Genomic DNA, 12,980 nt, shown 5'->3' with positions numbered 1-12,980 from the left:
ACAGCAACAGTCCCTGCCCTGGAGGAATGTCCAGCCTGGAGTTTCCCAGGCACCAGGCACACGGCAGGGCTGGTGTAGGACAGAAATCAGGACTGGGCAGCGAGCCTCTGGGTGGAATGGATGGTTCTTTGTTCTGAAATCATGTCTATCTTCCTTTTGCGTGTTATATGCCCCCTTTTTTGGTGAAATGATGGTAATGGTCCATGGCAGGGCTGTGTGCATGCGTGTGTGTGTGTGCGTGTGTGTGTGTGCGCGCTCCCATATGTCAGTGTTCACATCTTTGGAAATGGTCTGGTCCGTGAAATCCAAAGACTGAGAACCCAGGACGAGAGGTAGTTCAGCTTCAGTCCAAGTCACAGGAGTCCTGCCCACCCATCGCCTTGGCAGGACCCACCCTTCTCACAGAGGGCCCTCCCTCCTCAACAAACGCCAGCACCTTCTGTGGGCCAAGCATTGTGCGGGGTCCTGATCACAGAGAGACTTCCGCAAAGGAGCTTTCAGTCCAGGACGAGGCAGCAGACACTTGAACAGGTCAGTTCCATAAAGGTCTTGGGGTTGTACAGAGTCCACACGGCATCCAGAGGGACATGAAGAGCTTCCTGGGGTCTCCTTCCCAGCAGCAGTCAGGGTTCCAGGCAAAGAAAGAACGGGGTGAAGGCCTGCAGGGAAGGAGAGGGGAGCAGCGCGGGGCCAAGCAGGCCTGATCCCACTGCCGTGGGTCAATGTTTGCTCACCGAGCTCAAGCCCTTTCATAAATAACTTAGTGCCTCTAGGAAAGGGATGAGCACGGACTCCCTGGGGAGCTTTAGACTCCGCTTTCAGAGTCAACCAAGAATAAATTAATTTACCCATCTGCTCCTTCAGAGAACACTTACGCACCCTGGGCCCGGCCACACCTCTGAGGCTGTGAATAAATGGAGCCACTTGAGAAGCTGGCCTGTGACTCCTCCACCACGGGGCGCACCGAGTGCGGGAGACCTCCTGAGGTGAGGCCCGCAGGTCTGCCTCTGCACCCCGGGACCACCCATCACGGCCCTGTTACCCCCGGGCCAGCCCTGCCTTCTTCTCCAGCCCCTCACACGCTCTCCTGAGCCCTCCTCGGGCTGGGGACCACAGGGATGGCTGAAGCCAGAAGGCTTTCTGGCATATATTAGGAGTCTTACTTAGGCAGAAAAGTGAAAATAAGGAGAGACACAGAGGAGATGGATGGGCATGGGGAGGAAGACCCCAAAAGGTAATGGGGCAGCTTGGGACCAGGGTGGCTGCAGCCCAGTCCCTGGGCGCCTCCCCAACACCGTCACCTTTGCCAGACGCTTCTCCAGGGCGGAGTGGGCAGTCCAAGCAGGGGCTGTCACGACGCCGGAGACCCCAGCCTCCACTGCAAGCTAAGCCAAGGTGGGCACATCAAAGGGAGAGGGAGAAGTTGGGGGACAGGCCCTGACTCACTAACGCCTCCAGGGGCCTCTCCCCACACAGCTGCAGAGCCTTCTAGAAGCAGTCAGTTCTTGCGCTCCTCTGATAGCTGAGGGCTGGCACCTCCCTCCGGGGAGCAGTGAGTGAGTGAGTGTGGCCCAAGGGGCAAGTGTCCCACAGACAGGCTGGAGTCCCCAGGTCCAAGGAAGCATCCGCTCCCAGGACCCTGAGCACAGCCACCCCCACACATGACCGGCCATCAGGGAGCCCCTCCGCCTCCCCCAGGGCACGGCGCTCACTCAGGCGATCTGGGCGGAGATTCTCCAGAGACCCTGCAGGGTGCTGGGTCTTGCACCTGTCCTGGTGGGCAGAGGGTCCACACAGACCCAGCACACCCACGCCCCAAGGCTGGGGGCACAAGGCAGTGGCCACGTCCCTTCCTGGAAGAGCTTGCAGGGACCTGTGCTCCCAGAGCCACCTCAGCAGGGCCCAGGGATCAGCCGTTAGTAGGTGGATCCTGATGTCTGGAACACTGGCGGGCCCTTCTCCTTCCCGGCTTCTGGGACAGGGCATGGGGGCAGGCAGGGCCTTTCAGCCCCACCCCTCTGGGAGCAGGCCGCTTTCTCCATAAGGCCCGGGAGGCCCAGCACCCAGGGCCTGTGATTCTTTCAGGGGTCCGTGAAAATGTTTCAATTTTAGTTTCTTTTAAAATAAGAAAAGGGGCCGGCCCAGTGGCGCAGCAGTTAAGTGCGCACGTTCTGCTTCGGTGGCCCGGGGTTTGCCAGCTCGGATCCCAAGTGCAGACACGGCACCGCTTGGCAGGCCATGCTGTGGTAGGCATCCAACATACAAAGTAGAGGAAGATGGGCACGGATGTGAGCTCAGAGCCTGTCTTCCTCAGCAAAAAGAGGAGGATTGGCAGATGTTAGCTCAGGGCTAATCTTCCTCGAAAAAAATAAATATATTAATGCTGAACATATAGGAATCCAGACTGGTTTATATCCGTCTTTATACCAACCCAGTCATAAAACATACTCATTAATATTTTTTACTGGAGGAAGGCAAAAGTGCGAGGCCCACGGGGTCAGAGCGTGAGGCCAGAACCTACGAGAACTCACTCCTCTCGCTCCACAGATATTGTGGGGCGTCGGTCCAGTGCCGGGCGCCATCTAGGTGCTGACAGGAGCAGAGCATGGACGAAGCAGACCCTGGGCACCGTGAGCCCGTGGAGATGTGTCCCCACGCGCCTTCCGGCTGGCTGAGTGCCCCAGAGGGTGTGTGGGGCCAGAGAAGGTGCTGGGAGGCCTGGGTGCAGCTCTCCTCAGCCGGCCACTTCCCTCCACAGTCCCTGGCTCTGAGAGGCTCTCAGTCCCAACCAGCCGTCTGTCCCCAAGCGTGCCCGAGCCGAGGGGTAGTCAGGTAACATTTTAACTTCAGGCCCCATGGTCATCTCACTTCCTCTCCTGGATAGGGAAGAAGGTGCATTGTACAGCTTTCTAATTTTGTTTTAACTCCAAGTTGCTCTTTCTGATCTCTCCGTTAGCAGCTCAGATCCCAGTGGACGCCCAGCACCTCCTCTCCCACAGGCACGGGCCCAGGGCTGGGGCCCAAGTCCTTGGCACACCCCAAACTGTACCCAACCCCTCACATTTGCAAAGGACTTGAAAGTGTACGGCATGATCTAATGGTCATTTACTTGTCATGACTTGCTAACGACCCCGATAAGATGACCCACATCCTCCCACTTCACGATCAGTGACGGCGACAGAGGACGGGGAGGACTCTGTAGGTCTTCAGACTTGTCCTCCACTGGGGATTGATGAGAAGCAGAGCTCAGGGAGGCCATGGCGTGCCCAGCGTCCCTACGCAGGGGGACTCAGCTGCCTGCTCCGCGAACAGCCCCCTCACCTCACTGGGCTTTACCTTCCTTGAGCTGGAAGAGCTGGACCGAGACCATTCCAAGCTTTTCCTCCAGCTTTAACAGTCCGTAATTTTACTCTACATTCAGAAGGATAAGGCCGTTGATGGAAAAAAACCCAAACCAAAACCCACACACCCCCGGCCCAAAGAGATATGATTCAAGAGTAAGCATTTTTTTGGTAAAAGTCAAAGGCTTTGCAGTTCCAGGATGTGGGAGCACACTTCCTGTATTAGCCAGGGTCTCCAGACAAACGGAGTCAACAGGACGTACACAGAGAGAGACCTCCTGCAGGGAACTGGCTCACATGATCACGGAGGCTGATGAGCCGCCAGGCCTGCAGTCAGCGAGCTCGAGACTTGCAGGAGGGCTGATGGTGCGAGTCCAGCAGGTTTGGGACCCAGGAAGATCCAGTGTTAGAGCCTGACAGCAAGAAAAACGCCGACATCCCAGTTCAAAGGCTGTTAGGCAAGAGGACTCCTCTCATACTTGGGGGAGGGTCAGCTTTTTGTTCTAGTCAGGCCTTCAACTGACTGGACGAGGCCCACCCGCACTAAGGAGGGCAACCTGCTTTACTCAGTCTACCCATTTAAGAGTTATTCTCATCCAAAAACACCCTCACAGAAACACCCAGAACGATGTTTGACCAAATACCTGGGCACTGCACGGCCCAGTCACATCGACACTTAAAATTAACCATCACACCCCTTCTGAGGTAAGAGTTCAGTAAACACGAGGGCTGGAAAATTTCCTCCCCTGGCCCTGACTCCAAGGGCAGAGCCAAAGGGAGCAAGGACATCATCCTCGCCCCAGCTGGTGACAGGGGACGCCCATCTCCAATGTGGCCACAAGGTGGCGCCAGGGGAGGAAGGACCCCGGATGAAGCAGGGACCTCCCCCCCCCCCCACTTTGGCTGACTGGAAAGAAAGGGGCTCCGCCTGGGGGCTGAGCTTGGGTTTCATTCTGGCCGTGGCACCAGGGACTGTCAGGCCACGGGTGCTGGCCGGCCCTGCAAAAGGGAGGACAGACAAGTGTTCACAGTTCAACTCCGTGGAAATCTGGAATGCTCTACCAATGGAGCTGCTGGGGTCCCTCCAGCCAGACCTCCTGCCCTCACTGGGAACAATGCAGAGCCAGTGGGCACAGACTCATCTCTCCTCCGTGTCCCTCACTATGACAGCGTGGTGGGGGCTGGTGCACAGGGCTCACGACTGCCTCTCTGCTGCTGTCCAAACTGTTCCCGAGTTCCTAAACCCAAAGGCAAGGTCAGAGTGGGAAACAGCCCAGCTGCTTCCATTTGAAGAATAAGGAACAGTGGGCGGCAGGCAGCGCACGGCTCGGGGTGTTGCTGCGAGGGCAGCAGGAGCCTCACGGCCACTCGCTGCCAGCTGCTGGCACTGCTTGGCTGTCCTGGGCATGGCCACAACCTCAAAAGAGCTACTGCAGGGAGCATCCCGGGACACGGCGCCTGCGCCACAGACCCACCGTCCCGGGGGCCTGGGGATTCGGGCACAGGGACCCAAAGATCTCTCCTTTAAGGCAAACTAACCCATCTAAAACCCTAACTAAAACCAAAAACCCAAAAACAACAACAAGCTTTCTCATTGTAAAACAAAACAGACGCAGAAGAGCAGAAAGTGGAATCGACCACTCAGTGAACTAGAAGCACAGGCTGCGGGGAGGGAGGCCTTTCAAGGCCACAGGCGGGGTGCTGGGACTCGCACGGTCACGGCGTCACGCAGACACAAACACAGACGTACAAATACACATACACACGCCTACATCTACACACACATGCTGCAGACGGAGACTCTCAGAACCACCATGTTAATGCTGCCACCAATATGATTACTAAGAACTCGGCATTTCTTGCCTACACTGTCCCCATTCTCCTCCCATTTTAAAAGCTGTCAGACACGGACATTGCCAGAGCACGTAGCCAACAGGTACCACCCTCGTCCCCTCTACGACTTCACCGGCCTCAGTTCTACGGCCGACACTTGTCTCTGGCTTGCGTGGCCCTGTGCGTGCCACCGTGCACTCCCCCGGAGCTCCTGGGAGGGCTGGCAGCACCCCGGCGGGCCACACCTGCACACCTTCGTCCGCGACCTTCACAACAGAGCGTCAGTTTTGCTGGATATAAATTCCTCGGCTCACTCTTCCTTTCCATGAAAATCTTAATTATTCCATTTTCTCCCTGCATAAATCTCAGCCTTTGGAAAGCCTGATTTCCCCCCAGATGCCTCAGGGATTCTTTTCTCTAAAACCCGTCACTTTTACTAAAACACTTCTTGGTGTTGGTCCTTCTCAGGTGCCCGCCCTCTGAGTATCACCCTCACGTTCGGTCTTCTCTGCTTCTTTTCAATACATGTCACTCTCTCTCAATCTCTGCATCTTTTTCTTCCTTTTTGGTGTATACAATTTTCCTCTTTTGTACCTTTCAGTTCTTAAAGCAGTACCTGCTGCATTTTTCACTGGGTTCCTTCTAATCTAGTCAATTTCTAAAATGATTTTTTTCATTCATTTCCCATTCTTTCTTGAGTTCTGTCACCTCATTTCTGAGTTTTCCTAATTTATGCTTTTCTTCCACATCTCACATGTCCTTAATGTCTTTTAATTCATTAAGAAACAAGCTATGTTTTGTTTGCAGGCACATTGTTCTGGCTGGCCTTCATTGTCTGTAGGTCGTTCTCCTTATTCTCAGCTTTACACGCACTTGACTTTGATACTTTTCTGATGCTTATTTGTATGTAAAAGTATTTCATAAACTTTCAGAAAGGAGTGGACTTCAAGAAAACTTTCCTAATTCTACAGAGCTCCCTCTTCTGCTGTTGGTGTGAAGTATTTAAAAAGTATGTCCAATTGCTTCCAGAGCTTTCCTGGCTCCTGCCCTCCCCATTTCAGCCCTGGCCTTCTCTTCACTTTCTCTCCCTGTCCTGCTTAATTTTTATTTCACTCCAAGCAGTTTTTCCTCAGTGAGGGGTCCGTTCCTAGAAGGGAACGCTGGCAGGTCAGTTGTGGGGGTTCAGAGGGGCTGGGTGCACCAACCCTACACAGCTCCCAGCAGTGGCCTTGGCCTTCTCCAACTATTGGAAGCAGCGTGACCCCTGGCCCGGCCCACCTGCTGTGCTCAAACCGGGCACTGTCCTCCCCCCTGGGCACCTGTGGGCTCTGACGTGGCCCTGCTCTACGGCCGGCAGATCTCCACTGTTTAACGCGTGGGCTTTGTGACTACTGGTGGTTCATGCCTCTGTCTGGGGTTTATGGGGATAACGTATCATTCGCTGTAAACCATGTCCACAGGGGTTTTTTATTGTGGTAGAGTACATATAACAAACGTTGCCATTTTGACCATTTTTAACTGTGCAATTCGGTTTTCCACAGGGGGTGGCCATGTCACTTTCCCTGCGGCCAGCTGACTAAAGAGCCATCACATCACTAAAGAAACTGCAAGGGGCACCATGCCACAGGCCGTGTTTGACCTTGCGGGGTTCAAGAGAAATGACGCGCATCTTCTGGAGGCAAGAGAACTGCCAGCATGCTTCTACTTCTGCATCAGCAGCGAACAGCTGCCACGTCTGCTCTGGGAAGGGTCCTGCCACTTGAGAACACCGGCGCCGGGGCTCCAGAGCCCCTCCTCTCTTCAGTCTCTAAAGGCTCAATGTCACATTCTTCAAGGGAGACTGCCGCTTCACAATAAGAAAAAGACTTTCTTTTCTTTAAACAGTTCACATTTATTATTGTTAACAATAAAAAAATCTTTTAAAGACTATCAGTATTGTATTACCAAGAGTGAGGTAATATGTTTACAAAACATTTACAGAATTTGATATGCAAATAATGAATTTAGGGAGGAAAGTGAATTAAGACATTAGTAACAAAGGGAGAAACCAAAAGAATCATTAGTGCTGAAAAAAGAGGAAAAGACAGCAGCATTTTAAAAAGAGTGCAGGGCCCCGAGGAGAGAGACACGCCAAGGGCGCACGGAGCCTCTGCCCCAGCCCCTCCAGAGGGGGCGGGTGGGCTGTGGCTCATGGGAAACCCTGGGAGCGTCTGTGCAGTCATGTGCTTTGAGCTCTAGAGGATGTAGTCAGTTCTTGGGGATAAAACAGTGCCACTTCTGATCAACTTAAAAAGAGCAGCTCTTCAGACGGGGCAGGGGAGGGGCTGCAAGTCAAAGGGCTCTACAACATCCCTGGGCTGGTGTGGGCTGTCGAGTGAAGCGCTTTCCTGGCAGCTGTCAGCAAAATCGCCATCTGAGACACAGAGAAAGAAAGAGAGAAAGAAAGAAGGGACCGTCTCAGGTCCTTACAGTCTGGAAACAGGAAGCACTGACTGGAAGCAGCACAGACGCACTGACCAACCCTACTGTACTTGCGGGAAACAGGCTTCAGGAGCCAAGGATGAGCTTGTCTTTTCAAAGGAAACATACAGCTTGCTCGGGGAAGGCCGGCAATCGTGGAGGCAGCCCAGGAGGGGCTCCAGGGCAGAGGCAGCCGGAGCTCCACTGGCTGGGCAAGGAGGCTGCTCCGTTTCTGCGGAGCCCCAACGCCTCCCCCATGGGGCTCACACATCCTGCACACCTGTCCACTCACACGGCCACCCATCTTCAGAACAGACTGAGAGCAACGCTAACCAAGGTTTACGTGCCTGCCGCACACAGATAATGGCCATGTGGGTTTTGGCACGTGTCTTTAAAAGCACAGACTCTGCCACACACAACACCACACATCATGTCCTTATCATGGAGACAAACCCAATGCAACATTCAGACAGATTCGCAAATAACCTGCTTTTCCCATAAAAAGCTGAAAATACGAGGGCCCATACAAGATAGACCATGCTTTGTAATTGGGAATCAAAAAGAAAATGTAAAAGGCAGACCAATCTCGTACTCTGATCTGCTTCTATGAAGAATCCTCTGTAATATGAACTATTTCTACTTGCCCCACCCGCCCCAGCACCGCACTGCCACACCCCCATCCCAAACACATACACACCCCCCCTCCCCATGAGCCCACAAAGAAGCCGGGCTCCTACGGGCCAGTGTTATCCTGAAGTGGCCACACGGTGAGAACGCCAGTTAGCTAAAATGAACACTGGATAGTTTCAAGATGGCAAATGTGACTTATTCTGTCTTTAAAATACCCTTCTAGTGACTAGAAGGACCGCCTGGGCTCTGACGCTATTAAGCTATGAGGAGCACTGGGGACAGAAATGCAGAAGGAGTTCAGGACTAACATCTTGCAGGTAGGAAGAGCAACACACTGGAAGGAAAGGGAAAGAACACCTCTGCCAAGTTCACATACAGAAAAATCCTGCTCTGAAAGTGTCAAAAAGATATGAAAAGGAGGAAAGAGAAAAGCATGTTTAATGATGGCGGTGTTTCTCCTGGAGTCACGGAGAGCCCTTGACCCGCCAGCACCCACTTTAGAACAGTGGATCCATCTGGCCACCGGGAGCCAGGCTGGGTGCTCCCACCGGCTGCCTCTGAGTCCTTGCAATTTAAGCGGCGTCGTGCTCAGAGGAAAAGGTACCCAGCGGCTGTCCCTGAATCCGCGGAGCATGTCGACTGACGGCAGGGAGAAGGTGAGGACTGCGAGGCAGTTTCGGGAACAAGTTGGCAGCTTCTGCTCCACGTAGGAAGCTGGGGTCATCTCTGAAGGATGGTGTAGGAATTCATCCACTAATGGACAGTGTGGAGGTTGTTGGAAACATTTTTTGCATCAACATTTGAGATAAAGTCAACTTCTTAATTGGTACATAAACTACTTTTCTTTCAAGAGAGCCCTTGTGCTCTGGTTTGATTTTGTGCACACTGTAAACTGTATACAAAATCTATGGCTACTGAGTTACAGTTGGAGTTAAAACTGCCTGTCGAGATAGTTTTGGGATCAATGACTACATTTACCATCTGGAGAGCTATTTGCTACCTAGAGGGTGACAGGAGTCTGCACAATGAAGCCGCTGGGCAGCCGGGCAGTGGGCGGAGCACAGCGGGCTGTCCGAGGAGGCGTGGCTACGCCCACGGCGCACTGGGCACGGGGATCGCGGCACTACCTGGAAATCATGGAGCTGGAGTGGGACTGGCTGGAGGAGGTGGTGGCGGCGCTCAGCTGGGAGAACCCGCTGTGGCTGGACTCCAGGCTGCTCATAGAACCTCTGCAAACAGCACAGGAAGGGGACGAGGCGTGAGGACCCCACTGCAGGCCGGCCACTCCACTTCCCACACTGCCTACCGGACTTCCTGGCCAATCCTGCTCTCTGCTCCCCACACTCTTCTCCCTCACACTCACAAAGCAAGCCGGTCAGGCAGGGTCCTCCAGAGCCATGGCTCCCCATGCCCTCGCACCCAGATGACATCACGAACAGGCAACAATAAACGGTCCAAAGGCGACCCCACCCGTACCCAAGCCCCGCTGCACATGCTGAGCCTCCCTCTGACCAGGCCAGACTCGCGGCAGCCCCGCCTGGAAGAGGAGCCCGTACCTGAAATCCTCAGACCCGATCACCTCGGTGTAGTACATCACTTTGCACTTGTGGGAAGAGACCTGCAGGGAGGCCAGCACGTCGTCCACCCGGGGCAGGCTGGTGGCAGCGCACGCTGGCATGCTGTGGAATTTCCACTGCAGGATGTAGAAGCCGGGCCACCGTGTCACATGGGAGCCCTGGAACAAGTCAGACAGCGCCAGCTGAGAGGACTTCCTTCCAAGTCCTATCCTACAGTGGGTCTGACAGTGCCGAGGGAGCCGTCGCGAGTCCACTCAGCTTCAGCAGTCATCACCGACCATCTTGACAGGTGGAAGGCGTGCTACGCTGGTTCACTGTCAGGGCCGGTCCCATGCTGCCTTCGCTGAGTGCCAGCCCTGCGGCGAGGCCTCTGCTAGGTGCCGGGAAGGCCACGGAGAGTACCACTCCACATCTGTCCGTGGCAGGGACCCACAGCCTCGTGGGAGGAGGAACACGCTGGAAGCAGAGGCCTGGCAGGATGGGAGTGCTTGCGGGCCCTTCGCTCGGTCTCGGGGGCATCAACAAAGGTCACCCGGACCAGGCAATGCTCTCGGTGACACACTTGCAATGACCTCACTGACACATTCTGTGTTAAAAGAATGTCAATCTACAGTAGAATGCCAATCTGTGAAAATTGCTTTCTCCATCAATTCTGGAATTAAAGACTGTGATACAGCTTAAAATATTCCTTATTTTTAAAACTGAATAAAATCCTCTCTCACTGTGGTTCTAAGACCACTGGAACACTGAGAGACTTAGCCCTGAAAACTGTGAAGGCGGCACAATCACGTATCTATTAGGAAGGCCAGGAGCACCGACCGACCACTGCGCACACAAGCACTCAAAGTAACCGGGCAAAAGTTACAAACCGAAGTGACAGAGCACTTTAAAATAAACCTGAGTGCTCAGTAATGACAGTGAACAGTTCCCTACGTACTTGCTTCTCTCACTTCTATTTGGGGTGATTTTCCTTTGAAGGAGAAACGTAACACAGTCAAAGGCCGTCCTCGCGGAAGTCTCCTGAACCCCAGCTGTGTGTGCACAGAAGGCCTCTTCCTTCCTGTCCGTGTGGCTTCTGTGAAAATGCTTCTCAAGGAGACCCATGCACTTTAGACACAAGTCATGGATTCTGTCCAGAACCACTGTGCAGGTTTGAGTTCCTTTTCTTCTAAGACTCACCTGGGTTCCTGAGACATTCTTGACTGTAACACCTACCACCCTCCAGAGACAAATGGCACCAGCCACCCGGGATGGGAATAAAGCAAAGGCTCTTTCTTCTCCAGACAAATAACCAAGCGGTAGACAATCAGAGATTTTTTACCTGCACACTTTCTCCCTCTTTGCAAATCAGAGGTGACTCCACCATGCTGTAGTCGCGGCCCAACTGCCAGGCTCTGTCTATCAGCTGCACGTTGTTCCCTCCTGGGGAAGTGATGCTGTGCGCCCCCAAGGAGTCCTTTTTGGGCGGCTGTGGTGACCTCTTGGAGTGGTAGATGTTAAAGACAATGTCCCCTTTGCACACATCAAAATCCCAAGTGATCACAGAAGAGGCATCCACAATCTGAATGAGAATCTGGAAAAAGAGATGGCATCAACCAAGCGAGGTAGGCGTGAGGCCCCGTGCTGACACTGAGGCAGCGGCGTCCCCTCCAGGAGCTTCTCAGCCCCGCTGCGTGGCGGGGGGGAGAACCACCCAGATTCATAATCCAACCACCAGCTTTCCCACTGACTCTTCCTCCTTTCAACCAGTCGCTCCGGCTCCAGGCCCCGTGCCATGCTCTCCGTTAGCTATCAGCTACACCTCAGCCCCCAATTTCCCATTACACGATCTCTAGCCAGCACGCTAAAACACCAAGTCCCGGCTGGAAAACGCGTCCTAGTAATACCAAACAGAAACAACACACAGCAGCCCGCAAGTGGCTCCGTGGGTTTCTCTGCGCTGGCGAGCACAGGGAAGGTCCCAGAAAAGGTGGAAGCTAAACACAGAGCACACGGAGGGCCGGGAGGAGGTGTCCCTGGCAGGGGCTGGGGACGGGACCGAGGCCGGCCTCTGCAGAGGCTCACGTAAGGGACAGTGGCAGTGGGGCTGGGTGGACAGAGAAGAGCCATGTGGTATGGTGGGGCGGGCCTCGGGTGTTGAGTGCCAGTCTAAAAGCTGAATGTTAAACGGTGCCCGTGTGAAGATTCCCAGAAGGGAACGAGCAGAGTTACAGCTTCAGAAGATTACTGTGGAGGGATGTGAGAATCAAAACCAGATGCAAAGAGCCGTGCAGTCACTGAACAGCTTCGGCACCGGCCAGGGCCTGTGTGCGCCCGGCCTTCCGCCCAGCGCGCCCGGCGAGCCCTGCACACACCTGCCGTCTCTTCAGCACGTGCTGTGCGCCACGTGGGCCCTTCCCCACCCCACCGCTGCCCTCCAACCGCTGAAACAGCGCGGGACCCCCTCAAAGAGTAGGTCCCACACAGCGCGAGTCACATCTGAGAATGGCGGTGGCACTGACGCACGGCCCACTCTCCTTCAGCAAAGTGGCTCCCCAGGGGTGGAACCCTCCTGAGCCGCCAGGCCCCCTCTGTGACAGGCACTCTCTTTTTCTGCATTCACAACAGGGACATTTAACTCAGCCTTCGTTTCAGGGGTATCACTCTCCGCGATTCGTGCTTTACTTAACTCCAAAGCAGAACTGCGGTTTGTAGAGTTTGGATGTAGGAAACCTGGCTGTGCATTTTCACAGACACCCTCCGACTCTCAAGGAACATTTTATGCCACAAGTTCTCTACCACAGAAAAGAGCAACAGTTACCTAAGAAAAGACAAACCAGAACTCCGTCTCCTCGAACCTGCTCTCCAAATAAGAAATTAATACAAGTAATCCTCTACAAATAGTCATGAAAACTGGAGATTCTCCCTACACAATCTATGAATGAGGCACACCAAATCTGTCTCACTTGTTCAAACAACAGCAACAGTGTCCACTTGCCTCACAAGTGACAGGCTGGCTGTACGGAGACATGCCATCAAGAACAAGTGGCTGGTGGCCCAGCCGGGCAGCTGCCGTGGCAGCAGGCAGCAAGGGGTCAGCTCCTGGCCACCAGCACCAGCCCGGGCCAGCAGCCCACTCCCACTGAACGCCCACACTGTA

The 12,980-nt window shown here is 54.2% G+C and overlaps 1 protein-coding gene across 3 annotated transcripts in view; it reads right to left on the bottom strand.

The window, feature by feature from the left end:
- Positions 1-7,040: 7,040 nt before the first annotated feature.
- SEC14L1 (SEC14 like lipid binding 1) overlaps positions 7,041-12,980 on the bottom strand; it is a 54,347-nt gene continuing 48,407 nt past the window's right edge. For all 3 annotated transcript variants that reach the window (XM_044744604.2, XM_070483695.1, XM_070483696.1), the window contains 4 exons: positions 11,163-11,414; positions 9,821-9,999; positions 9,392-9,493; positions 7,041-7,587 (listed from right to left, as the gene is read on the bottom strand). In XM_044744604.2, coding sequence (XP_044600539.1) covers positions 7,572-7,587; positions 9,392-9,493; positions 9,821-9,999; positions 11,163-11,414 — 549 coding nt within the window. In that variant the 3' untranslated portion in view covers positions 7,041-7,571. The remainder of the gene's footprint in view (positions 7,588-9,391; positions 9,494-9,820; positions 10,000-11,162; positions 11,415-12,980) is intronic.

The sequence above is a fragment of the Equus asinus genome, chromosome 13 (genome assembly GCF_041296235.1).
Source record: "Equus asinus isolate D_3611 breed Donkey chromosome 13, EquAss-T2T_v2, whole genome shotgun sequence".
Classification (NCBI taxonomy): Eukaryota; Metazoa; Chordata; class Mammalia; order Perissodactyla; family Equidae; genus Equus; species Equus asinus.
The sequence above is the reverse complement of the archived record's forward strand: the minus strand, read 5'-3'. Positions and strand labels throughout refer to the sequence as shown.